At 42.5% G+C, this 27,352-nt stretch overlaps 1 protein-coding gene across 2 annotated transcripts in view; it reads left to right on the plus strand.

Annotated features, from left to right (window-relative positions):
• The window catches only part of IQSEC1 (IQ motif and Sec7 domain ArfGEF 1), a 271,228-nt gene that overhangs the window by 227,764 nt on the left and 16,112 nt on the right, over positions 1–27,352 (plus strand). For both annotated transcript variants that reach the window (XM_062500432.1, XM_062500433.1), the window contains 6 exons: positions 7,272–7,551; positions 8,069–9,333; positions 21,943–22,104; positions 23,361–23,483; positions 24,233–24,399; positions 26,280–26,419. In XM_062500432.1, coding sequence (XP_062356416.1) covers positions 7,272–7,551; positions 8,069–9,333; positions 21,943–22,104; positions 23,361–23,483; positions 24,233–24,399; positions 26,280–26,419 — 2,137 coding nt within the window. The remainder of the gene's footprint in view (positions 1–7,271; positions 7,552–8,068; positions 9,334–21,942; positions 22,105–23,360; positions 23,484–24,232; positions 24,400–26,279; positions 26,420–27,352) is intronic.

The raw sequence follows: 27,352 nt of genomic DNA on the forward strand, positions 1-27,352 counted from the left end.
AAGAGCATTTTTGCTAATGCCTTTTATGGGGTTACTTAGTGAGAATTACAGCTTAGCAGTGTCCAGGGGATGGGTGCTGGGGTTTTTGTGTGATTTTGGAATCAGGGCTTGGAGCAGGGAGCAGCTGCAGGTTTGCAGGGCACTCAGGGGTACCTGGCTGCCTGTGGAGTTCTGCCCTCCCTCAATGGCTCTCAGACTCGGTGACTCAGGCTGCTGTTATTGGCACTCTCACCACAGAATATTACAGAATAAGTGACTGCTTTGTTAGGGTTTGCTTCTGAGACACATGCAAATGGTGTCTGGATTTTTCTTGCAATGATATTTAACTTCAGTCAGATGAATTACCTGGGACATTACTTTGATGTGCATTCAAAGGTTTCATTTGTTTTGAACAGAAACAGCTGAATTGAGAGTGCATTGAAAGTAAAACACATTGGTCAATATTTCTTTCTCGGATCAAAGCTTTTGTCACTGCCTGTGAGGGCTGTTGTCCATCATAATGGCTTTGAACTCTTGGCAGGATACATTTGAAGGTAGATTGGTTTGTTAATGGTATTGTGCTTATTGAATTCGGGGATTTGTGTAAGTTCTTAATATAATTGACTTCTGTTTACTAGACAGCACAAACCAGACATGGCAATAAGGACTAGATTCTATTTCAAACTGTACTAATAATAAACTTCTGCTCAAATGTTCTCACTCCAATGGGGAATATTGCATTGGGGGGGTGGAGAAAAATCCTGCGATGGCTTGTGTGATGAAGTACATACAGACAGTTCTGCATTTTGAGAAGCTAATGGAGAATGTTTTGTGGGGTAATTTGTGATAATACAATGCACACATCAGAGCTTTAATTAAATGCACCTTCTCGTTTATGGCAGAGAGCACCACAAGTACTGAAGCACAAGGCAGCTTTGAAGCAGCAGGGTGTACCCTGTGCCAAAGGAGTGCTCACTTGAGATGAAGTTGTGTGGGGAGGCACAGCTCTGGAGAGCAGAGTTCTGGTTGCAGCCATCACTGAAAATTACACATTCAAACCAGGGCTTCGTTGTACTTGTAAAGCAAAAGTGATGTGCAAGAAATTAACTTTTGGATAGGTTTGTTCCTATGTGGAATGCTCACATTTGGCCTAAACATTTTTGCTATTTGAGTGGTTTGTTTCAGCCATCGTGTTGGGAGTGTCTGGCCATACCAGCTGCTGCAGCAGCTGCCATCCTGCTTCTTTCTGTTACTCACTTAGTTCCAAGAGCGACTTCTGGTCTGCATTCTCTGGGCTAGGTAGAGAATCTGGATCTATTTCAAGTGTAAATCTATAATTAGGAGCTAAGATCACAGTTTGACTGGTTTTAACCTCCACATTTTAAAAGGAGATGGTTGGTGTAAAACAGATGTGTAGTAATTCTTCCTCCCTGGGCATTTGTTCCTGTTTATACAGAATATTTATTTTTGAGCGAGGCAGAAGTTTTACTGGAAATGATGTTTATGAAATGACATTTTAATGCAAAAAGCTTCACTCTGTGATTTGCATTTAAATCCATCTAATAATTCATGATGCAGAGTTCCAAGAAAGTATCTGGATACTTCAGCTGTGGATATGTTGGTGTTTATGGACAGAAAAGTTTCTGGGACCAAGGAAAAAGATAAGTTTGCTGAATTGTTCTGTGAGTAGACGTGACTTGAAGAGAACCAGCTTTACATGCATTTTTCCTGAAGAGGGAAATAAATCATATGGATCCAGGGAAAAGCAGGCAAGTGAGAGAAGGATGGATTTGGCTGAGGAATTTTATGAAGAACCACTTATGCAAATGTTTCACTGTTGCAACAAATAAAATATCGATTCTTCATTAAGCTCCATTTGAATTCAGGCTGTGCTGACTACCTGGAGTGTTACTGCTGCTCTGTCACAGCCCTACTGTAAAACCTCTCTGCCTCCCAAAGAACAGAGTCCTTGGATTGTCACCATCAAGCTGAGTGGCTTTATCACCTTGTGCTGACTGGAATTTTAAGCTGGACATATTTTTGTTGCTGTATTTGTAACACTTGTGCTGCCTTTCCACAATGTAGAAGAAAAGAAATTTATTCTATGTACCCTTGAATTTGTGTTCATGCTTCTAAGGATCTGAAATACGGTGGAAAAATCTTTAAAGATGTAACAGCACAAACTTATTATATTGTCATACTTCTCTCTGCATACAAAACAATTTTTTAACAGGATTAATATAATGCTGATTGGTTCTCATGTGTGTACTATCCAGTTGTTAGGGCCTGTTTTCAGTTTAATGACTTTATATTGCACTGTTGAAAGTCCATTCTAAAAGAGTGATGAAAATAAGGCTGATTTCAGAGAATGCTCATTGCTAAAACAGCTTCTCAAGCATTTGCTCTGTTCTGCTGGGAGGATAGTTGTGGTTCTATTTTAGAATGTTGCATGCAGTTTGGGTTTGGCATTTGCATTATTTAGAAACATGTTTCATTCCTTTGTTCCAAACTAAATCTGCAGCAAACTGGTTTGAACATTTGGGTGATTCTTGTGAGCATATGTTCCCATTATCTTCATATTTTAGTTCTAAAAATGCACAGGGACGCTTGACTGCTTGTAAACTGGAGGGTTTCTGGAGTGAGAAGCAGCACTGAATCATTTCTTGCATGTGATGTTATTGTTGTATACTTCCTTTTTATATGCACATAGTTCTAAAGATAAGGTTCTGGGCCACAGGAGGAAAGGGGCTTTCTGTTTTTCTGGTTATCAAATGTCTGTCTTTCATAGTATAATTTCTCTGACAGATAAATTCTTGCGCCTCTGTATCCAAACCAGCAGCTCCTCTGGTCATTTTGCCATTAGTCAGTGGAACAGATAAATCTATACTCACAGATAAGCTTGGGATTTGCACCTTACTGGAATTCAGATTTTTTTTAAAGATTTCCATTTTGAGCTCAAATGTTGACGTTTTCTTCAATTTTTTTTTTTTTTGCTTTGCTAATTGTTTGGCAAGAAGGAAAAGGTATGAATATAAAAATGAAAAATAGTAAGAGTAGATAGTCAAACATCCTGAATAATATGTAACTTTTTAAAAATATGGTAGTTGATATAACATACTGGTGCTAATTACAGCCTATGTGATTGGAAGTAATAACTGAAAGTGGAAAATGAGATCCAGGGAAGAAAAGACCTGACAGGTTTGTGCTGCTAGAATGCCTGGAGAGGACATGTTTAATAATTTGGTCATGGCTAATCACACAACTGAAGAGAGAGACAGGAGACAGAACTTCTTCTTATTAGGTAGTTCTTGAAATGAACTCATGCCCTGAATTTTGGGAAATAACTGGAAAATCAGGACCTTTTCCCAGCAACAGCAGCTCCTCCCCTTTTTGTCAGCCTGGGTTTTTTTAATGTATTACAGGCTGAGGTTTATGCAGGAAGAAATTTTCAGTTTCTGATAAAATGTTGGTTCAGTCAGTGCTGGCCACTGTTTCAAAAAGTAATTTAGTTGTATAAAATTTTTCAACGGCTCTGATTTAAATTTTTGTTCATGCAAAGTCGTATTAGTAATACTAATTATTTTTAAAGATTTAATTTCCATTCTTCAGCTGTTCCATTCTCTGCTTCTTTCTAAAATACTTCCAAGCAACCATTCATTTTTTCTGGCTTGGCAGATAGTGAATGTCTATTTTCTGCTGAAACAGGAGTGTAATAAAACAGTTGGACTTCTAAGTTAATTTCAGTTGTTTTGCATTCTCTTAATATTACACAATTAGAATATTCAACAGATTGCTGGGCTCACTAGTAATATACAGCTGCACATTACAGGGAAATGAACCAAATTAATTCACTAGATTTTTTTAAACAATGAAATTATCAGTAATTGTACTGGACATGTCTGGTAGGTAGCAGATGTCTCAAATTGGAGACCTTTATTAAGAAGCTGTTTCTAATTCCAATTGGGACTTAATTAACATTTAATTAATAATATATCTATGTATATATAAAATCCTAAGTAATAATAATTGACTGTATTACACTGTCCATTTCTGTAGTGTGCTTAATATACTTAATTTCTCCCCCACCAGAGAGAGGCCATGTGTGCAGGGTGTGGAAGTGAAGCAGTGCTGGAGAGGTGTCTCAGCTACTCCCTCAGTCCCAGGGAGACTTCTCCTGGTTCTTGCTGCAAGCCTGGAGCAGAATCCTTGACATTTTTGTGTGCTGGCAGTTTTAATAAGTGCACAGATAAAAGCCACCCTCGTAACCCTGCAGTGACTGGCTCGTGCTCTGAGTCTGCGTGGGAGTTACAGAGTGGTGGTTGGAGAAGCTCTCTCAGGCACGGAGTCCAACCATTCTCCAGCACTGCCAAGGCCACCCCTGCCCCGTGTCCCCAAGTGCCACATCCACACGGATTTTAAACTGTCCCACCCGGGGAACAGAGCGCCTGTGCAGAGCAGCCAGTTTCTCCAGAAGGCTGAGAGAAGCAAAGGCTTTGCAGGAGTCCCTGCAGGTAACATCCACAGCCTGTCCCTCACCCCTAAAGCAGTTCACCTTGTCACAGGAGGAGAGGGGGTCGGTCAGGCAGGACTGCCTTTCCCCAGCCCAGGCTGGCCAGGCCTCATCTCCAGCTTGTCCTGTGTTGACACGCAGGGTGACCTGCTCTGTGACCTGCCCAGCACTGAGGTCAGGCTGCCACATCTGGAGTTCCCCAAACTCTCCTCCCCCCCTTCTTGCAGATGGGTGTTTTATATTTGATAACCTCCAGTTACCCAGGCCTGCTGGGAGATGATGGAAGTTGGCTCAGTGAGCACTTCTGCTAGCTCTGTGCTGCTCCCCTCAGTGGAGCAATCCCAACTTGTCATCCTTACAGCTTCACACAAGTCATATTTGTTGACATATTTTTCTTCTCCAAACATATGTAAAGTAGAAGAAGTAAAAAGCAAACTGCTTTTCTTTGCCAGTGAAGTTTCACTTTAATGAAATAATTCATATGGAGCTTCAGCTGCTCCTGGGATGCTGGGAGGAGCTGAATGGGGGAAAGCCTTAAAGTGTGTTTGCTTGGAAGGGCTGCTGTTGTGCCTGTTGTGAAAGGTAATTACTTCCATGCTTCAAAGGTCAGGTGGCAGGAGTAGACCCATGAGCAAAATGAGATCAAGCATTACAGTCAGTCAAGCATCACATTTATATCTGAAAAAAGTACAAAAGGCAGACTAAAAATTAAAAAGAAACCCTTCACTTTATAAAGTCAGAACTCTGAGCAGATGTCCTTCCAACTTCTTCTGACTAGGGCAGTAACCTTTTTGTTAAGGAAAAGGTTAAGGGATCCATCAAAGGTAGCGTTGCTAAAATGTCAACTGGAGGTTATAATCAGCATGGAAGGGTTACTAAATACTTCACCATGCAAGGGTGAGGAAGGCAGAAAATGTCAACAGAACCTAAGAAGATAATTCCAGCCTTCCTGTTAAAAACAAATTTGCCATGCTTGTATGGAAAGTACTTACAAATAAACTTGCAGCTAGGATGTGATGTCCAAAATAGCACAGCCTCACAGCTGGCAGAACAGAGGGAGGAATTTCAGTGTTTAAAGAGAGAAGTGAAGCAGCTCAGTATCATACCATGTCTTTAATGGATGCTTCAGAGAGAATGATCTGTTTGTTTTTAGCGGGTGGTTACACGGTTTCAGTGTCACCAGCAGAACTCTGGATAGTTTTATCATTTTTAAGTTGAAAGCCAGCTGTATTACAGAGGAAAAGGGATTAGTTTCCTGTCAGCTTCCTTTTTGGAAAAAGCAATGTGTGCACACTGCAAATATTTCCAGCTTGGGTTAGGTATGTTTGAAAATACCTTTTGGTTGGAGTAATATTTTGATGGGCAAAGAGAGAGGACTTGCTTTCAGTTTTACGTGTTTATAGAAACATTTTAAGAAATCTAAGGGTTTTTGTTTTTTTTTTCCTCCTTCCCTTTAAAAAGTACGAACTGTTCAAGCTGGGAAAGTTTGGCTGGGGTTAACCCTCAGCTCTTCAGTCAGTGGAGAACATTCTTTCAGAAATTGCTCTGTGCTTTTTGAAGGGACAGCTGAGAGACAACAGGAGGGCTTTGGTTTTAAGTACATGTGAATGAAGGAAAAAAATACAGGGCGTGGTGGGAATGTGGAATTTTACTTCTTTGGAGTTTGGATGTACCTTTCCTAAAACAAAAGGTAGGGGAAGTGCTGCAAATGCTTATATTCGTGCATGTGTGAAGTGTTTACTGAGTCTTTTCAGGGATTTAAAAAAAAAAAAAAGGTAAAATTTCGTTTTTCTGTCAATGCTCTGTGTACACAGGATGAGACAGACAGTAAATAGTGCTGTGAAAATTGAAAAGATGGAAAAGTGAAAGTGCATATATTGCAACATGAGAGTGCCCTCCTGCAAATACAACCCAAACACAAATTGCTATTAGTCATCAGTACTTCAGAATACACCTAGGGCTCAGTTTAAAAAGGTTTTCTATTGTGTGCCACCCTTTTACTATAAAAGGTATTTTTCCTTTCCTTTATTCCTTAGTAGTAACAGCATTAGTGTGAAAACAAAGTATTTTCTTTGCTAGATAGGTGCTATTGAGCTTTCTTCACCTGAAACCATGTTCCTTTCATTGGCTAGAAACGCCATCCCTTGGGATGCTTCACTCCAAAACCTGCCAAAAGTATCCCACGGGAGCAGTCTTTCACTTGCAGGGAAAGAAATGAGATTTCTCCTGCAAGTACTTTTTCTCAACTTTCGTTTCTAGAAACATGGTAGCTCTCAAGATCCATTAAATCCCAATCTCCATGAAAGTAATCCTTTTATGTCAATTTGCAGTATAAGGGTAAGAACATACTGCTTTCATTTGTCAAGGCAAAGAAACACTTAAATAAGCATCTGTCATTTTGAATGGAAAAGCTTGGAAATGAGCAGTCTTATAAGAAATTAGAAGTTTTCATTCATTTTACAGAGTAGTTGCTGAGTGACTTACTCAGGATGTTATTAGTAATTAGTGTATAAAGTTAAATAATGCTTGAAATCTCTATTCTTCTGTTTGAGTCATGCTCTAAAGATGTCACGGGCATGACAGATTGAGACTTGCAGAAACTGCAGCAAAAACTGGCGGTTGACATGAAAGCCACGTTACCTGTAACACCTGCATGCGAACAACAGAACTTGCTAGATGCTTACACAAAATGAAACTGAAGCAAAACGGTGCTGTTTGCCGGTGAGAATTTCGGTGTGCTGGACTCACCCGAGGCTTTTTCTGTCTCTGTTTTGCTGTGCAGTGTTGAGGGGGAGGCTCCCAGCAGCGAGACCGGCACGTCCCTGGATAGTCCCTCCGGCTACCCGCAGGGCCCTATAACTCACAGCTCCGCCCTGAGCCCCGAGCACTACGAGCACCCCTACGGGCTGTACTCCATCGCGCCGGGCCAGCAGCGAGCCCGCCGGCCCAAGCTCCAGCACTCCACCTCCATCCTGCGCAAACAGGCCGAGGAAGAAGCTATCAAACGGTCCCGATCGCTTTCGGAGAGCTATGAACTCTCTTCAGACCTACAGGATAAGCAGGTATTTGAACTCTGCTGCCTCGTTTGTGGCTGGGAATTGGGAGAAGTCTTTTCTAGCATCACTTCAGTTGGGAATTTTAACTCTGTTGTTCTTTGTCCCGCACACCTTCCCTACCTCCTGGAGAAAAGTGTAAAAGATCTGTTAATACTGTTAAAAGTAAAAACAGTTCTTGGAACTGAGATTTTATTCTCCAGAAGTGTACTAGAATCATGCAAAATATTTTTCTAAGAAAAGGAGTCATTTTGAAACCTGGGTGCTTTTGTTGTCGCAGAAAGGAAGGAAGAACTTACTGCAACTGATACTCTCTTATATCTGTGAGGTGAATTAATGTATTTTTGTATTTTTATGGTGGAACTTGCAGATGACTCTTCCATTCGTTACCGAAGTTTTGAGTTTTTACTTTCAAAACCAATAAATATGAAGTATATTAAAGTGTTTATGAGAGTTAAATGCTTTCGTGAGACTTTACCCTTGTCCCGAGGTGCACCAAGTGACAGTGTGTGTGCTCCCCTGGCAGGTGGAGATGCTAGAACGGAAGTATGGGGGCCGGCTGATCACCAGACATGCTGCCCGCACCATCCAGACCGCCTTCCGCCAGTATCAGATGAACAAGAACTTCGAGCGCCTGCGCAGTTCTATGTCCGAGAACCGCATGTCAAGGCGCATCGTCCTGTCCAATATGAGAATGCAGTTTTCCTTTGAAGGACCTGAGAAAGTCCACAGCTCCTACTTCGAAGGGAAGCAAGTTTCTGTTACAAACGATGGGTCGAAGCTGGGCTCTCTGGTACCGTCTGAGTGCGACGAGCTCGGGGAGACGGCTGCCATGAAGTCCCCGGCAGCATCCACCGATTTCACCGATGCTATAACAGAACTGGAGGATGCTTTTTCCAGGCAGGTGAAATCCCTGGCGGAATCCATCGACGACGCGCTGAACTGCCGCAGCCTGCATTCGGATGAAATCCAGAGTGCGGAGCAGGTCAGGAGCCGGGAGATGGAGAGGGAGAGCTGTGCCCCGAGCAAACCCGCGATCCACAATGTGGATCACAGGAAGCTGGATGAGATGACGGCGTCCTACAGCGATGTCACATTGTACATCGACGAGGAGGAGCTGTCCCCACCCCTGCCGCTCTCCCAGTCCGTGGACAGACCGTCCAGCACGGAGTCGGACTTGAGGCTCCGTGCCGTGAACTCTTCCCAGGAGTACTGGTCCATGACCCACAAAGCTGATAAGATAGACACTGATACGAGCTGCAGGAGTACCCCATCACTGGAATGTCAGGAGCAGAGGATGAGGATGGATCACCTCCCTCTGCTCACTATCGAGCCGCCCAGTGACAGTTCCGTGGACTTGAGCGATCGCTCCGAGAGGGGCTCCTTGAAGAGACAGAATGCGTACGACCGAAGCATCACCAGCCAGCAAGGCAGCCCCAAACATATCCCTCACAGCATTCCTGCCAAGATCATCACCCGGGAGGAGCAGGAGGCCAGGCACAGGGCTAGGCCCATAGACAGTCACTTGGCCATCAACGGCACAGCCAACAGGCAAAGCAAATCAGAGTCTGATTACTCCGATGGAGACAATGACAGCATCAACAGCACTTCCAACTCCAATGATACAATAAACTGCAGCTCAGAATCCTCTTCTAGGGACAGCCTAAGGGAGCAAACCTTGAGCAAACAAACCTACCACAAAGAGACTCGAAACAGCTGGGATTCCCCTGCCTTCAGTAACGATGTTATCAGGAAACGCCATTATAGGATTGGGCTGAATCTTTTTAACAAGTAAGTACAGCAGTTCCTGCCTTCCTCTCTGTGTCACTGAGAATGAACCAGGAATATTTTTCTTGTATCAGGTGAGGTAAGACCCGTGTCTGGTACTGACCTTTCGGTGAATAAACAAGGTGCTTGTGATGACTGTTCATGTTCAAGTTGATGTCTTCATAGTTTAACAGGTTCAGGAAAAAAGAAAAAACATAATTATATGTATAGGAATAGTAGTAAATTATTGAAGATTAATCCAACTCCTTTCTTGGGGAAAAGTATGGTGGCTTGATCCTGATCCACTTTTTGGTGTTATGTTATAAAAAAATTGGATTTCTTCCTGTCCTAATCATGTAGGTGGTGTAAAACTCATCAGATGGGAATTAGAAACAGCATGCAGCATATGATGAGTTTCCTGTTTAACACTGGCAGGGCCTGGAATTTGTTCAGTAGATTTCATTAAAACTGTGATGCTAAAAGCCAATGCACGGAATATTTTTTATACTAAATTAATGTTTATTATTTATCATAAAACTATCACACAATTCGTATTTCTGCCTATGACTGATAGTTCCCCTGTATTTTCCCTGTGGCTTGTGTGATTTCAGGCCTCTTTTTCAGGTAGCAGTGCTTTGATGTGTTTGGATTGATGGGTTGGTGGTTCCTCATGCATTTGTTGTAAGTTGCAGACAAAGTTTTTTTGGTGCCATCACATGAGCTGTGGCTTACATCCCCAAGCTTGGCTGTAAACACTTTCAGGTTTATCTTTTAATCTTGGTGAAAATGCCTTTCTGGGAGCTGCCAGCCAATTGGAATTATGCAAGTTGTAGGACTGCTGCTTGTGAAGTTGAATGGGTAGGAAAATAGATCAATTAGCTCTTTTTTAGAAGATTTGAAGATCGCATCCCTGTCAGGGCTGGCAGGGGGGAAGGTGTTGGTGCTGTTGGCTGACATTTGACATTTGGTGCTTGCCTGGGTTTTGCACAGCGATTAAGCCTCGAGCAGTCAGTGCTCAGCGAGCCTCAGGCTTGGTAAGAGTCTTTGAGTCAGCTGCAGAAGGGTGTAGGGAAAAAGTGAATGGAAAAAGTGCTCAGGCAGCATGCAGGGGTGAATGAGAGCATTGGAAGCTGTCAGGTGCTGCTAATGACACGTCAGTGGGAGGCTGAAAGTGAAAAATAAACATCAGGAACAGACAAGAATAGAGGCAGTTGTTTGAAACAGATCGAAGTGACCTTGCTGCACGGACTTGCACAGAGAGAAGCCTGCTCTCGGTATTGTTTGAGGTGATGTGCAGCTCCTCAGCAGTGAGTGCTGCAGGACAGGACTGTGCAGAGCTCCGGGCAGCACCTCTGACTGGCATCTTTTGCTCTGTGGGATTTCCTTTTCCCCGCTGTATTGTATCTCCAGCATTGAAAGCAAACTGAAGACTGTCATTACTTCCTGCTGAGTCAGTGTGATTCTATTGATTGGTCAGACAGTCCCCAAATATCCCACATATCCCACGTCTTAGGTTTTGATTGTACCCCTTCAAGTCTGAGGATTGTGACATTCTCGTTAATGTGCAGTGTCGGGTATTGAACCTACGCAGAATGTGGTGGTTCATAAATCTGTAAATTCTTTTGAAAAGGGAGCTGGAAATCCTTCAAAGCGTTATTGGTGTGAAAGCTCAGGAGTCTCTAGAGAGGGCATCAGGTGGGATTGCAAATTGTATCTTGAGGTGAGTGGTCAGTGCAGTGGTCATGTCAGTGCAGCAGAGTCACTTCGCTGTCTTTTCACCACGTTATCTTCTCAACACATTTATGATCATCAAACCAGGGAGCAGTGGGAGTGTTGGCAGCAGCTCCTGGGAGGATGTGTGCTCCACCCAGGAGGAAGCACTGAAAGAAGTGGCTTTGAACTTACCTAGTACGAGAGGGCAAGTTTTTTTTCCAAATGTCTTCATCTACCGAGGAAATTTTAAGGATGTCTTTTACAGTGAGTTCAGGTTAATTTCGCCATGTCTTTGAAATCTTCCTTGCAAATTAAGATCCCAAGCCTTAATTAACAAATGTCCTTTCTTTGTGGTACATGAAGCTTGGCTGAAATGCAAAGAATTAAGAACCTTAAAGAAGTGCATGAATTGTAGCAAATACTTCTGCTTTGTTCAGTGGAAGTGCTGCAGGGATGAAGATTTTGAAAGCATGGAAAGTCACTATCATCACAATTGAAATTTCAATTTTTAGCTTTTCTGGCTTTGCTATTTTAATAACAATTTTCAGGAGCCAAAGTGCAGTTTTCTTATCAGAGGCTCCTTGCTAGGATAGGCAGTTATGGGTGGGGTAAAAGTTGAGTACAGCTGGTAGTTCAGTTCTCTTAATCACTGATAGATGCAAAACGTTGGTAGCACAAAACTCCCCGGAGAATGGAGAACACAGGACATTGGGAGAAAATTATAGGTACTTTGAAAATCACTTTTCTGGGAGTCCTATTGGAAGAATATAAGAAGAAGTTCTATTGGAACTCATGGCGAAGGGTTTGGAATAAATCATCTTTAGGGTCCCTCCTAGCCCAAACTATTCTTGACTCCATGATTATCACTTGATCACAGAATTTTTTTCAAACTGAAACTTGGCCTTCAATTTGGAGCCTTAGTGTTGATTAAAGAAGTGCACTTTCCGAAGATCATTTGTAGTAGCCAGTAAGCTAGAAGGTAAAGCATCCCCCAAAATGGAATTACTTCTGCCAAAGAAATTGCGACTGAGTCCCAGCTTCTGTTCACTGCCGTGGCTCTGAATGGCAGCAGTGATTCCCCCTGGCAGTGGGCAGGCAGTACGTGTTGCCATTCATTCCTCCCCAAAGGAAGGGTTGCAGGTGCATGCCCAGAGTGCAGCAGCTCCCAGGGAGCCCTTGGGCAGGCCAGCTGTGTTGAATTAGGCATTTTCTTCAGTGGAGCTGGGAAGGGATGTGGACTGGGAGAATTGCACTAGAAACCATTCCTCCCTCACAGGCAGAAGGAAAACACTACCTAGAAAGGTTTATTTTGCAGGCTGCAAATCCTGCCAATGCAAATCCAGCCTTCGAGACTGGTTTGCTTACAAACAAGGCTTCAAGAGGCCTTTTGACTGCTGCTTTGAAAAGAAAAACAAGGAGAAAAAAAAAAAATGAAAGAAGAGCTGTGATTTCATTCTCCTGTTTGTTTTGACTGCAGGCTGGAAATACCAGGTTTACGAGTTATTGCACCCCATTCTGGTAGGATTTTCAGGTTCCATCCTGCTACTGATGCACTGATGGCTCTGAGAGATGAACTAGAACGGTGTGTTTAACCTCAGCAGAGTGAGGAGGCGTGTCCTGCCCTTGGGTCAGCAGTGCAGGGCTGGCGGTCTGTGCCTGTGGATTGCCACAGAGCCTTGTGCCACCAGGGGGGTGACAGCAGACCTGGGTCCCTGCCAAGCGTTTGTGGCTGCCAGGTGTGTTTGTTGCTACCACTGCCTGGAGTTACTGTGTCCCCTGCCCACGGTGACACACCTGGCAGGGCCATGACAGGGACAGGGACAGGGCAGTGCCTGCTCAGCACTCCTGGGCACGGGACACAAACACCTTCTGTGCTAACAAAGCAGTGTCAGCAAAACCGGGACAGCATCAGAGCGCTTTGAAAACTTGTTACAGAAGACGGGAGATAAGGGTTGGCATGGCCCAGACTCAGTTTTTAATCTAGCAGAGCCTGGAGTCACGTTTAGTGTCTCCTTTGGGATATCAGCTGTTGGAAGGCACTGTAAATGCTTCTCCCATCTGGCAGGGTTCCTGTGGCATTGTGTTCCTTGCCATGGGAGCCAGTCTTGCTGGTGCTGATTGCTGGCATTGCTGCTGAGGAGAGGCTGCAAAGTGCAGCTCGGGGGCTGTTTCACTGCTCTGAGCTCCGTGCCAGGGCATCGTTTGAGCTTTACATCCTAATTCTACGTGTACTTCTTGGAAGTACATGAATGTGACACCACTTTAATGTGCTAGAACAGGGCCTGGGCCAGCAATAATTTTACAATAAATTTTCCCAGATGCCTTTCACCCCCCACCTCCCTTCTTGTGTCCCCTTTTCCTCTCTAGAAAGGGCAATGACAGGTGGAGAACTGTTCCCCATGTGCCCTCAGTGCATTACAGTGCCCTGTGCTGAAGAGTTTGCTGTAGCTTCTTTTATAACGGGCCATTATCAAGGTTCCTGCTATTCCAAAGTTCTCCCAAAGGATTTATTGACAGAGATAAAAAGGCTTGAGTATCTGTTTGCAATATGCAATGATGTATCATCTTTAGCCCTGAAAGCCCTACTGGCTTCCTTTATTGCACCATGGTGATGATTTTATTCCAATTTAAAACCCACTGTTGATATGAATTGGATACTAATTCCAGGAGCAGGCTTTTTCTAACATTTCTAGATTCCCTGGAATATTAATTTAAGAAGTTTTTTATTTTACTAAGGAGATACAAGAGGAATCTGCTGGGTGCTGGTGGGATTATACCAAAGACAATATTACAAATTACAGTTTCTAGATAAATTCTTGTTGGAAATCTGAGGCACACAATAATAATATTTGTGAGAAGGCACATTTTTCATTTGCCATAAAAGCAGCTTTAACTGTTCAACAGAGATATAAGATTTCTATAATCTTCTGTCTCCAGGTAGAGACTGAAGGTAATTTGGATTCCTATGTACTGGTACTTAGAAAGTGCTGCAAGCTTGGTTTCTATTTGGAATCCTTAAAAGTTGCCAAATGTTACTTACTTGGTTTTTAAAAAGTAGTTTTGCAAGTAGTCATTATTTTAACTTCTGTAATAAGTGCACTAATCTGGTGTTCTCAGTTGACACCTATCATGCTCATAATGAATTTCAGTTAAGATGCTGAACATACTTCATGTATTGCTTAGAGTGAGTCTCATGACACCCATTCAGCATTCCAGTATCTGGTCTCTAGACATGTGCTTTCAGACTGTCCTCCTTTCAGTTTGAATTTGAAAGCTTATTAGAAACATTTCTAATGATTTTAAAATTTGCAAATACAGATGGAGTAGGAGGGAGGAGTAAATCAAACTGAGTTGATTCTCTTTACCTTTGAACCAATTCTTTTATTTTGCCAGCCAATCCCTGATACCTTAAATGATTTTTTTTGAATGATTTGACAGAAAGAGGAAGGGGGAGAGAAGAGGCTTGGCCAGGATTTCACAACAGAGCCATTTGCTGTCCTCGTGTGTGTGCTGAGAGGGACTTTGCTGTTGTTGCAACATCTGGACTGCAGATTATTCAGGCGCAGACGGTTCCAACAAAAATTAAAATCAAAGCACTCCATGTAACTTGTCCTCTAACATGCCAAGGAGTTAGTAAGAGGAGAAGAGTGTTCTTAGTATGACTCTCATTATTTCTAAAAACATTTAGCCCTAAGTGAGAACACCCAAAGAAAAAAAAAAGCTTTGTGTGTTTTGCTTTGTTCTGTGTGTGTTTTATCTTTTCTCCCGGAGGAGTCATTCTTCCTCCCTTTTTTTTTTTTTTTCCAAAACAAGTGCTTTGATTAGCATAAATTATATCCATCCAAATCAGCTGAAATGTAGAACCAATAGTAAATTGGAGCACCGGGTTCAAATATGGGCACGGGGACTCCTTTTATTGCCATTAACAGGCAATTAAACTTTCCCAAACGTTGGAAGCAAATGTGGCTTTGCTGGAAGCAGCAATAGCTGAGTGCGAGTGGCCCTGGATCTCTGCAAGAGCCATTACCTCATCCCTGCCTCCAGCTCGGGCTGCTCTTAAGCATTCCAGGCACACTCCTGCCTCCCTGCTACGTGCCAGGAATGGGAGCCGAGCTCTGACAATGCCTCCTGTTGGAAAATGAGCCCATGAATGGAGGAATTCCACCAGCTGAGCAGCTCCCAGACAGCGGCTGATGGGACTCTGGGTGCCAGAACTGGAATTCCTTCTGTCCAAAAATCTCCAGTGGTCAAATTTTGAGGGTGACAAATGTGACCAGCTGCCTTTGCAGGAATGCAGGGGACAGTTGGAATAGGGACCCTCTGAGAAAGCTGTGTAGGAAAATGAGTTAAGGAAAAGGGAAGGTCCCGTCAACTCTTTCCTGTGTAACAGTCCATATCTACCAACTGAATTGGGGTTTTGTAGGTCATAAATGGCAAATCAGAGGGTCTTTAAACTCTACTTGCACAAAGGTGTCCCTTTCAAAGGGAATGTGACTGTCAGAGTTTCCCATTTTTACTCAGCAGAGTTGCAGAACTTGAAGCTGAAGTGCTTCTGTTTGGTGTAACTGTGGTGAGGGTGTGGAAAGAGGATTTAGGGCAGGGACACGAGAAGACATAAGGACAGGGACTGTTCCTTAATTTAAAGGGCACAGTCATCCTAAAATGTCGTTCCTGACAATACTTGCACAAACATGAGGGCAATACTTACCTCTGGTGCACAGTTCTGAGACAGACAGCCAGTTTTCCATATTGTCCCAAAGTGGAATGTGCTCTGCTCTGCTGGCAGCTGCAAGCTCCTGTCCCTGCTCTGTGAGAAATGCAGTGGGGTCAGAGGAGGTGAGAACAACCTCATAGAGTGTTTTGGCCCATTAATTTAACTAAAATATATCCTTCTTATTGCCTTCTTTCTTGTGAGGAAAGAAGGAGTGGGGGGCACAAAAAAGCAGGCTGCCCACTGCCAAGAGAGGCAATAATGAGGAGGTAGGAAATGCTCTGGCAGGATGACTCAGGGCTGTTTTCACTAGCAAGGACATGTCCAGCTACTGCATTGTGAGTGCTAGGGGTGTGCCTCGTGTTCTGCCTGCTCTGTTCCTCAAGGATGGTGCTTCTTATGCAGGAAAATAGCTTTAAACTCTATTTTCCCTCCTTTATTAGAATGAGCCAGACCTTCTTCTGGGGGCTTTTAGGTGCCTTTGATACACTTTTTACCCTTTTATGCACTTTTTACACTTTTATAATCAGCTCTGATTCAGACAATACTTTTCAGACCAACCTAAACATCCAGTAGCAGTAATAGTGTTCAATATATTATTTCCCAACACCTTGTTAGGAAATGATGCCATAAAGAAACTGGTCGGTCAGGCAGAAAGTAATGGTAGAACCACGTAGGTCAGTTGCCCAATTTAATGAAAATACACATCTACAGAGTTTCCTCTCTTTATTTTGCTCCCTCACCAAACAGAACTGGGCACTGAGATCACTTCCTGGTGAATTCTTTCCTTATTGGCATGAGCAGAAATTAAGTTTTCGTGAACAGAGGTTACTCCAGGTAAATTGGTGTGATTGTAAGCGTGCCCTGACCTTCCCATCTGTGGTGGGAGGTCTTGAAGGAACTTCAGAGAATTAATATCCTAATGTGGAAAAATCATCCCCACTGGGGGCAAAGTGTAGTGCTCTTGCCCAAATCATGGGAATAACTATTTCCCCATTTCCATGAGGTGCAGAGAAAGCTGGGAGAAGTATGCTGTTTCCTGGCTTATTTTCCTGACCCAGGGATTTTTTTCTTGTAATTACCAGAAGATGCAATTTACAGCCAGTTTTTTCTCTTCATTAAACAGTTATGCAATTGAGAAAAGCACAGCTCAGGCTTCCCACTCTGTTTCTCTCATTTTTCTCCTCTCAATCCCCTTTTGCCTCGCTGTGGAGTAAACTCTGACAAGTTGTTTTGGCACTAGTTTTGGTAGTATTTTAAGGATATTGGTTTTTTCCTTCTTAGCCAGAAGGTTTAAAAGAGACCTTTAAAAGAGACCTAGGGATTCTCCTGGTTTCACTGCAGCAGCAGTGGGCTGGCTCTTCAGCAAAAGCAAAGCAAGAAATACAACCATAGAAACAAAACTGAGCTGTGTGCCAGACTAAGGAGAATGTTCAATAGCTTGTTATTGCCAGCTTGGTTATTTAAAAATATTTGACTTCTTAAATGACTCTAAGAAAAGTCTTAGGTTCTTGCTTTAAAAAAGCCATCCCTGTTTTTTTAATGCTGAAGTAATGCTTATTTTTGTGAGAACTGTAAATATTTTGAAAATGAGATCGCTGGTATCAAAGGCAAGTGAGATTTTTTTATTTTTTTTTAAGAGGGCTGGCATCATAGCAGCATTAAACTCTCTGCCCCTGACATGAAAAGATTTCTTTGGCAGCAGCATGTTTGTGAAGTGTTCCTGTTTGCAGTGGGTTTCTAACTAAGAAATGCTTGTACTTCTAGTTTGCTCATTTTCAAATTGTCTCAGTTTCCCTGCAGCAGAGACAAGGAACCAACCAACATAGGTGTGCCTTCAGAAATCCTGGTGTTCCAGAAGTGTCACCAAGCTTCTCACTCTCAGGCTGGCTTTGCCCCCTTGCCTCAGTGAGCCATTAGAGCAGTGTGTTTGTGGTTATTTACACTGTTCATAAACCCCTGCTTTAATTCAGATGATACTTAGGTATTGCTGGTTGTTGGAAATGTCCTGTACTCGTTTGTTAATTGATGCTCTCATTTTACAGCTCTCTTATTGTCTGAGCTCTAAAAGGAAATACAAAGAATTAATGTGGTTTTGGGTGTTTGTAAGCTTTTCGTGTTTAACATGTCAGGGATGAGCAAAGCTTTATTCACCTTGGTGCTGTGGTTTTGTGGCAGGTTTCTTTTTGAGGCAGGGCTTGTTATTCGTTCTCTCCTCTTGGCTGCTGCGGACACCAGCACTTTATCCACACTGTGGCTTGGATACTACAAACGATGGTGCAGCTCTGGGGAGAGCTTGACTGGACAAAGAAAACAAGCCAAACCAAACCACCAAACAAACACTGCCGAAAAAACCCACCAAAAACTCAAAACATAAAAATAACAACAAAAAATAGAAACAATAAAGAAACCCCAAACACGTTTTGTCTTAGTTCGGTTTGTCAGGAAGTCCCAAATCAGCAACAGGAATGGGAGCAGGAACTGCTGGCAGTGCCACTGGAGTGCTCACCCAGCTCAGCACTGGGGGTTACTGGGTTTGTCCTGCACCAGGACTGGCTGCACCAGAAAACCCAGGGGATAACAGGGCACGCTAAGCCTGTGCTGATCCCTCTTCCCATCCAGAATCTGACTAAAAGCTTTTCTTCTGCCAAATTCACTTTTCAGAATCACTGCAGGATTTTTTTTTGTAAAAGCAGTATTTCCTAAATGTTTAAATATAACAGCTTGGATATGTTTAGGAAGTCAGTCAGCTTTTTACCCTTGGTTTCTTCAAAGGAGGAGTTGTCTCTGCCTGGCTTTCCTGCCTTCTCATACTCTGGCAGGTCTTCTGGATATGGCCAGAACTCTCTAAGAAATGAGCTTAGTAAAATATACTGGCTTGATCTGTTATCTTGAAGTTTGCATTAATCTCTCCATCATTTTTTTCCCCCCTTAGAAGTCACTTTAAACCACCCTAAATGTCTCATTATTAATCAGCTTCTGGCAAGATCCTTAGTCCTTTAATCAATCTCTGAGAATCTTACGTAAATAATTTTGCACATCTTTTAGTGTTGATTTTTCTTCTTCTTTCAGTAGACCCTTGTGATTTTTATTTTTGTTTTGTTTGGTTGTTTCATTTTAAGTTGTGTTGTTGGGGTTTTTTTGAGACAAGGCACTTTAAAACTTATTTTGAAAGCAACCTTGTAAATATCAAAAAACTCTCTAAATAAGTACATCATCAGCTATGCAAGGTGCTAACGTTAGATGGTTTATTTTGATATTAGTTAATGTATTCAAACCTGAAAATAACTGCTCTGCTTCTGCTGCTTCCTTCATTGCTATTTATAGATTTCTTATCTTGTCTGTTATTGGTCTGTGTAATTAACAAGCCATCAGTGGGAATTTTCCTAATCACAAAAGACTCTTAGTTGTAAGTACAAAATGGTCTGTGTCCAGCTGTGAGCAGACAGAAATGAGGACATCTTATCCAGGTGTCCTGTCCCACGTTCAGTCCTGACCCTTGCATGTCCCAGTCCCTCCTGCATCCAGTCAAACACTTAGAAAAAGTCAGGGTTTTTTCAGTTTAAAACAGCTGGGTTTGCCAGCAGAGAATCCCTGGCTGCTTGTGTTGTTCAACCTGCCCTCCCCAAAGCCTGGCAGATACCTGGTGTGAAAAAACAGCTTGGGAAGGAACAAATGACTTTCTGGTGGTTTGCTGCAGGTCAGCACCACAACCTTCAGCTCTTCTTGGTGCTTTTAGGGAGCAACACCTTCAGGCTTAGTGGCATTTGAAATTTCTAGTGTTGGAGATGACTTAAATTTCCATTATCCTATTTAGTTCTTCAGTTTCTCTGACTTTGAATGGAGATTAAATGCTCCTTATGTTAAAAGCAGAAAGGGAAGGCCCCCTTGAGTGCATTTTTCTCTGAATCTATTGTTAACTTCACTTTTGAAGTAAAATTTCCTTGGAAATATAGCACTTCAGAACACTCTGGAAGAGTCATCATTTTCTGGTAAGTACTTTTCCTGGTGAAGAAGGTAATGTCCCACCTGGTGGGAGGTGTGAAGGAGCTGAAAACATAATAAAACCCTGAGCCTGCCTTACTTACCAGGTGATTGATCAAACAGGGAAGGAGCAGCCTTCATTCTTACAGCTTGGGGTTCAGGTGTTATTGTCATATTATTGCTGCCAGGTTACAGCTTTTGTAACAATCTGGGCTACTTCTAAATAACCCTAGACTGCTTTCAAATAATCCCAGACTGCAAAAACTCCCTGGTATTTCACTCCAGCATGAGGGGAGTATCGCAGGGAGAAGAGCTCTTGGCTTCCCATGTTTTGTAAGTGGATTTTTCACTCTGTTTTGGATGCTCGCCTTGCCTGCTTTGAAGGGTATTTGAATCAAGTGATTTCATATTTCCAAACCAGAGGCAAAGCTTCTTTGGTGAAAAAGCAGACCCTGACATGCAAAATTATACAACCAGAGAAGGGTTGATGAAAAAGAAATTATTTCGTCTTCGTGATGATTTTAAATGTTCAGGCTTATGCAGGTGGTAGGAATTCAAGTTGGTTTTTGGTGTAGTAAGAAATAATCCAGCATTTTCTATATGTCAAGTAAAGGTGATTTTCAGATTAAGCACTGGGTTTTGAGAGCTGTTTTCTGCTTTGACAGTCGCTGGAGAGGAGCTCTCCTGGGTTTATATCACTCTGAATTTACTGGACAAATGTAGCTCACTAACAAGGGGAATGGAGAAAACTATTCCTGTTTTTGTTGGATGCTGTGAATTTAAATTTAGAAAGATTAAGGATTCTGAAATGCAGTTTAAAAGCATATGAACATATAAATTACATTACTCACAGAAAAGGGACTTTTTAGTATGAAGGAGATTAACTTTAGAAGATGACCATGTGTGTAATCATATTTCAGATGAAAAGAGCCACAAAGCCTGATGCAAGAAATTGAGATTTGAGAACTCCCTTTTGATCAAATTATATATATTTCTCTGATCTGTCTAATTCTTAATAGGGTATTAAGTGTATAATAATGGAATGTAGAAGAGTAGGAGAACTGAATGATGATGTATTTAGCAATGTTGTTTGCAATTAAAACCCTGGGGAAGGGTTATGGTTGTGTTATCAACTTTGTACAAAAATAGCAAGGTCACCTTGTCCTCTCAGATTGATTTTGCTTGCCTTAAAGAAAATATCTTCTAGGTCATCCAGCAAGCTGCAAACCACCCGTTCTTACAGGTGGCTATTGTAGCATAATTCCTTACAAAATAAAGCTGATGATGGAATTACTGGTTCTGTAAGGATTCCCCCTGAATATTTTTAAAAGGAATGTTGGTTTTCTGCTGTGTTGAACTGCTGGATGATGCAGTGCATGGTGTGTGCTGTAAGGGGGATTTTGCAGCACTTGAGAATAAAGCAGTTATTTGTCTTTATAAGCAATATATTTATTGCCAGCTCTGTCCCAAACCTCCCCCCAGCATACACTTCTTAATAAATTAGAATGAGTGCCTTTGGTTTTGCTCTGTTTTGGGGTGTGAAAGTGGCTATGGCTAAATCTGGAGCCGTATAAAGAGATGTAAAACACTGCAGAAACTGGAAAGGTGCTTGTCTGAGGGAGGAAAATCTGGGGCAGTGGGTGTGTAAAAGGAAGGAACTAAAAGTCTCAGTTAGATGGGAGCTACACCATTTTTAATTGCTACTTTTTGCTTGACTGACTATAGTTTTTCCCCCTTATTTTTTGTTCTCTCAGCTTGCAAGTGACACCGCTTCAGATGTTTTTATTGATTAAGTTTAACTTTTGCCAGCAGGCAGGGGGGATGTCACGGGAGCTCTTTGTTTCATGCTTTTCAGCAGCAGTCTTTCAGTTCGGTTTCTGGAAGGTAACTCTCCCAGCAACAGGAGCTTTTAGTAGCTGGTGTTGGGCTCTGTTTCACTGGCAAGGGAGGCTGTTTGCATCCAGAGCTGCTCCTTGGGAGGGTTCTGGAGCAGGGAATGTGTAAAAAGAGGCAAAGATGTGTCCTAAAGCTGTCAGCTTTTAGCAGTGAACAGTGTGTTCAACTACACATTCCTGAAGCTACAACAAGCCCATCCTGCTGGGACATTGGTTAAAAGTGACTGGATATATTGACAATAATTAGCACAGCTCTTATGGAATTTTAATCAGATGTGATCAGGTGGAATGGAAGGAAATTCATACTTTTGCACTGTCATTTCTCCTCAGAAAACCTGAGAAAGGAGTGCAGTACCTCATTGAGCGAGGATTTGTGCCGGACACTCCCGTTGGGGTTGCCCACTTCCTGCTGCAGAGGAAAGGGCTCAGCAGGCAGATGATCGGAGAATTCCTGGGAAATCGGCAGAAGCAGTTCAACAGGGATGTCTTAGAGTGAGTATGGTGTGGGGAAGAGGTGAGCACTGCCCGTGGTGGGAAATCTGCTGTCTCCATGGCTGATGGAAATGCTTCTTCATTTCCCTGCCGGTCCTGTTGTTGGCCAGCGTGTTCCTGGGGGTCCTTAATTGTGCTAATTACTTCATTTTGACTCTGCACGTGTGCTTTGCACATTGGAATGGGAAAAGGGCTTTTGACACTCTAACAGGACTTGCAGTAATGGGAAGCTTGTGAGCATCATTGCAGAACTGGTGATAAAGTTAAGGTGAGGATTGCCAAGGGTGCGAGAATGTCAGGCTTGTTGTTTCATTGTGCTTTTGCATAAAAGGAAAAATACTAAAAGCAAGAAAAATAAATTACTTGCTGTTAATCTACATTAAGTACAGTGTTACTGGAAGAAAAATATGAGCTACTGTAATTTGTCATTGTATATCTATACATTTAAGAAAAAGCTTTTAAAAGTGCATAATGCTTTCTGTGGTTTCTGCATTACAGTGCTGTTACTTCCAGTGATTCGTGTCTGGTCATTTCAAAACTAAAAGCTAAGCTTAAAGGAAATTTATAAGCCTCTGATTTTAAAGCAGTCCTTAAAGAAAGTATTAGAATGACATAGTTCATGTTGCTGATTATATTAAAACGGTTCTTTGTTTTTTGGGTTTTTTTTGTCAGCACTGTATTTTCAGAGCAAGAAAGTAATTACTTCTCCATAAACGTTAACTGAAAGTCATGGCAAATGATGGGGAGATGACAATTACACTGATAATAAGAGAGTTTCCAAACCAGGTTATTTGTTTTTCCTCTGCTTTTAAGAATGTTCTAGACACAGAGCAATTTGGTACAGATTATTGTGCCTGCTGCAGGCTGTCTGAGATACGATATTTTGAGCAGTATAAACTATTTATTATTGTTGGAGGCATTGTGATAGTTGCTTGGCCTGGAAGCACAGACCTAATAATTATTTGTGGCAGTGGTACATCACTTACAATGGTCAGATATTGGTCACTCCAGAAGCTCTTCTGTTAAAAACCACAAGGATCTGCTCACATGTGCACATTCTCATTGATCTGTTATTTTCAACCTTCCTTCATGGCTTACCTGCAATTATTGCAATTGCTGCTGGAAGTTTAAAAAACAATTCCATGAATCCCTGTTAGATGGAAGATTAAAAACGTTTTTTTCTCCTTCCAAATCTTCCCTTTGGTACTGTGTTGTTAGAAATGAAGAGACATGATACCAATCTGGTTTTGTCCTAGCTGTGTGGTAGATGAGATGGACTTCTCCACAATGGAGCTGGATGAAGCACTCAGGAAATTTCAGGCCCACATCCGTGTCCAAGGAGAAGCCCAGAAAGTGGAGCGGCTCATTGAAGCTTTTAGGTAGGATGTGAAATAAATCCCTCACAAAGCTGCTGCTTTGCAGTCACACTGCAGAACTGGGGAACTTGGGCTTATCCAAGTTACTTTTATAATTATGTTTTCAGTGTCCTCATGAGCTACAAACACTTTCAAATATGTCTTGTTTGAGGGGGGTTGCTAAGTATGAAATAGGAAGTTTCATTTGCTGGTGTTGTTCATGTGTGGCATTTGTATTAATAGAACTTTCTTACAAGTTCTTTCTGGCATCAGTTGCAAAAATACTCAAGGATTTTGAACATCTCTAGGAATGTATTTGGATTTAGTAGTTTATATGAGTGGAATTATGAGCCCATGCACTTTTTAGCATATGTATACTCCTAACTTTTCATTAAACACTTCTACAACGGTGGAAGAAAAAGAGTCGCTTAACAGTACTGAAACAGGTGTATCCAGGGTAGGATAAGGTGGAAATCACCACATGGCAGTAAGCCAAAATCAGAGATGTGTTCTTACCTCCTGGTGGGATATTAATCACACACACACAAAAAAAAAAAAGGGATGTAGAAGTTGTAGTAAGTGAAGTTACAGTGGAAGTAGAGACTAACTCCTTGCACGTTCAAGGATTGCCTTACGAAAGTGTGGATGGAAAGCTAGAGTTGTGTGTGGAAAAGGAACAGCAGCTTGCTAGGGCTCTGGAAGGCAGCAGGTGGGTTATTTGGTGAATGTGAGCAGCACCTCCCAGCCCTGACAGCCTCCCCTGGTGTTCCCAGCCAGCGCTACTGCATCTGCAACCCGGGCGTGGTGCGTCAGTTCCGCAACCCCGACACCATCTTCATCCTGGCCTTCGCCATCATCCTCCTCAACACCGACATGTACAGCCCCAACGTCAAACCCGAGCGCAAGATGAAGCTGGAGGACTTCATCAAGAACCTCAGGGGTAAGAGACCCTAAGGACAAAGCTCCTAAAAACTTTTCCCTGGCACTGTCCTTGCAGGGACACTCTGTGTCTTCTGGGAACAGCTTCATGCTGCTATCACCTGACTGCCATCACTTCAGTGATTTCTGTAACAGCAAAACCAGAATTAATTGTGTAATATTTTGTCATTTTTAATCTTGTCTTTCTTGGTGGATGGGTGTATTGTCAGGACCTTTCATTTTAGGACAAGTAAAACCAAAATACTTGCGGTGTTCTGGAATTTCAGATCTTGAAAATGAAAGTCCTGGTTGGTGATTTTTATTCCCTGAGATTGATATATGGCAGCAATGAGCAACCTGTGCTTAGCAGATGTTTCAGCTTAGCAAAGTTTAAGTTATTGCTGAGGTTTTATTGTAAAATCCACAAATACTCCAAAGGTCTAATACGCATCTCTTGGCATAATGTCGCAGCTACAATTGTAGAAGTAGCCGCAGCACATTCTCTCTGAGCTCCAGCAGGCATGCCAGCAATTCTTGTTTCTGCAAGCATTTTTGTAACAGGCTACCTTGCTGCAGATCTGAATCACAAAGGGTGGGCTGTAGAAGGCTTGGCCATGTGGCACAGAACAGAGGTGGTTTTGCTTGCTTCTGTCTGCAAACAAATTGTATTTTATCGCTGTGTTTTTATGGGAGCTGTTGTTGCACTGGCTGACAAAATATTCTGTCTTTTTTTCTGAATGGGAGACAAAAGTTGATTGCTTTAAAACCTGTTTAAAAAAGAGAAAAGAGACATCTCCCTGTGCCCAGAAAAATCCAGCTTTAAGTCACTTAGTGAAATCGGACTCCTTCCACTGCTATTAAAAATTCAGGATCAGGCATTCAAGACACTGTGGCATTTGTTAGAATGCCATGCCAGTGGTAATCACACAGTGCTAAACAATAATATTGGATCCGGGCTATTCTGTTGATTTGTTTTTCCAGAGCAAACTAGTTCTTTTTTGAAATTTTATAGGAAATATTGGTTAAATAATTGTACTGTGTTTGTAAGGTTCTCACATAGGAAATTATTTCACAAACAGCTCTGAGTAACACTGAGACAGAGGTAAAATAAAGGGGTTCTTCTTCTTCTTCTTCCCCCCAGGGGTGTTCTTCTGCTTCCTCCCATTCCTAGGAGAATGTTATATGGAGGTTTTAGTGTCTAAAAAGGAATTTAACTCATTGTAGCTTTAATACCAAACAGAGGAAATATGAAAGAAAAAAAAGATTCCTTAAGGAAACATCCTTTAACAGTCTTAGTTTTAGATGGGAGTTTTAAAACAAAAAATCCCCAGACCTGGGTGATCTCCATCAATGTCTTGGTGTATGGGCACCAAACTTGTGGACCAAGATCAGTGTTTAAATCGTGTTCACACCACTTCTGAGGCAGCACAAGGACACTCTGGGGGAGCTGGCTGGCAGCTGGGAAAAGCCAGCACAAACATCAGCAGGCAGGGAGGAGACACTAGGAGGGCAGGAAAACATAGACTGTCGAGGTTTTACCCTGTGCAGCGTGGTCAGATCCCTGCAAACAGAAGCTTGAAACAGAGAGTGGCCAGGTTTTACCCTGTGCAGCGTGGTCAGATCCCTGCAAACAGAAGCTTGAAACAGAGAGTGGCCAGGTTTTACCCTGTGCAGTGTGGTCAGATCCCTGCAAACAGAAGCTTGAAACAGAGAGTGGCCAGGTTTTACCCTGTGCAGCGTGGTCAGATCCCTGCAAACAGAAGCTTGAAACAGAGAGTGGCCAGGTTTTACCCTGTGCAGTGTGGTCAGATCCCTGCAAACAGAAGCTTGAAACAGAGAGTGGCCAGGTTTTACCCTGTGCAGTGTGGTCAGATCCCTGCTAACAGAAGTTGGGCCCTGCAGGGGTGGATGATGGGGAGGACATCCCTCGGGAGATGCTGATCGGGATCTACGAGCGCATCCGCAAGCGCGAGCTGAAGACCAACGAGGACCACGTGTCCCAGGTGCAGAAAGTGGAGAAGCTCATCGTGGGCAAGAAACCGGTGAGTGCCCTCTGCTCTGCCTTGGGGCACGGGCAGGGCAGCAGAGCTCTGCTGCTCCCCTGTACACACTGGTCCAGGAATGGCAAAGGGCAGAAACTGTCAAAATAATTCCGTGCAAGCTTGACTTAAATCCTGGAGTATCCACGCAGATCACTTTTGTTTTTGCAGTCGTGGGTGACGTGATGATGTTAGGAGTCTTAAAATTCTTTATTGTGAAGCTTTACAATTCTGAAATACCTGCATCTTAGGCAGTTCTCTTGTTTATTTCTAAAGAATCAAAATGCTTTCTTAATGAACGTAATGTAATGTACATAATGTAGTGATATTGTAGAGGACCGTATTTCAAAATCTCCACTGTCAGTTATGGCTCCATAATTTACAAGAGTAACAGAGAAGTTCTGTTCACATCAGCATCACCTGCTGATGTCACCTGCTCAGCTGCCTCCATGACCTGGGATTTGTAAGGGGACATGGGGTCATTTTATCTCAGGACATACCTGGAAATCAGGTCCCAGGGATTCTGGTGCTGGGTTTAAACATCCAAAGATAGGACTGCTGTGGGAAAAGTCCTGAAATATTTTGCTATATAAATGAATCTTGAAAACATCTGTTGGAAAAGGAGAGAGAAAAGAAAGGCCACAGTATTTTGCTAGCATTCTGTGCTAGAAAAGGTAACTAATGTGGAGAGGGACCAGTGGATGCTCAGCCTTCTTGAATTCAAACCTTCATGTCAGTAGTCACAAGGAGAGCCCAGAATAAAGCCAAAAAACCCTAGACTTGCATGGTTTTGAAGCCATATATGTGGTTTTTATCAGCTCCAGGGAACTTCACTGCAACGGGGTCTGATGGGCTGGGGGATTTGTTCTTGAGGAAAAGAATGTGGAGCTCAAGATTCTCCCTATTGCTGTTAAAGGGCTTTGAATTGTAATCCCT

Source organism: Cinclus cinclus, chromosome 12, assembly GCF_963662255.1.
Source record: "Cinclus cinclus chromosome 12, bCinCin1.1, whole genome shotgun sequence".
Taxonomy (NCBI): Eukaryota; Metazoa; Chordata; class Aves; order Passeriformes; family Cinclidae; genus Cinclus; species Cinclus cinclus.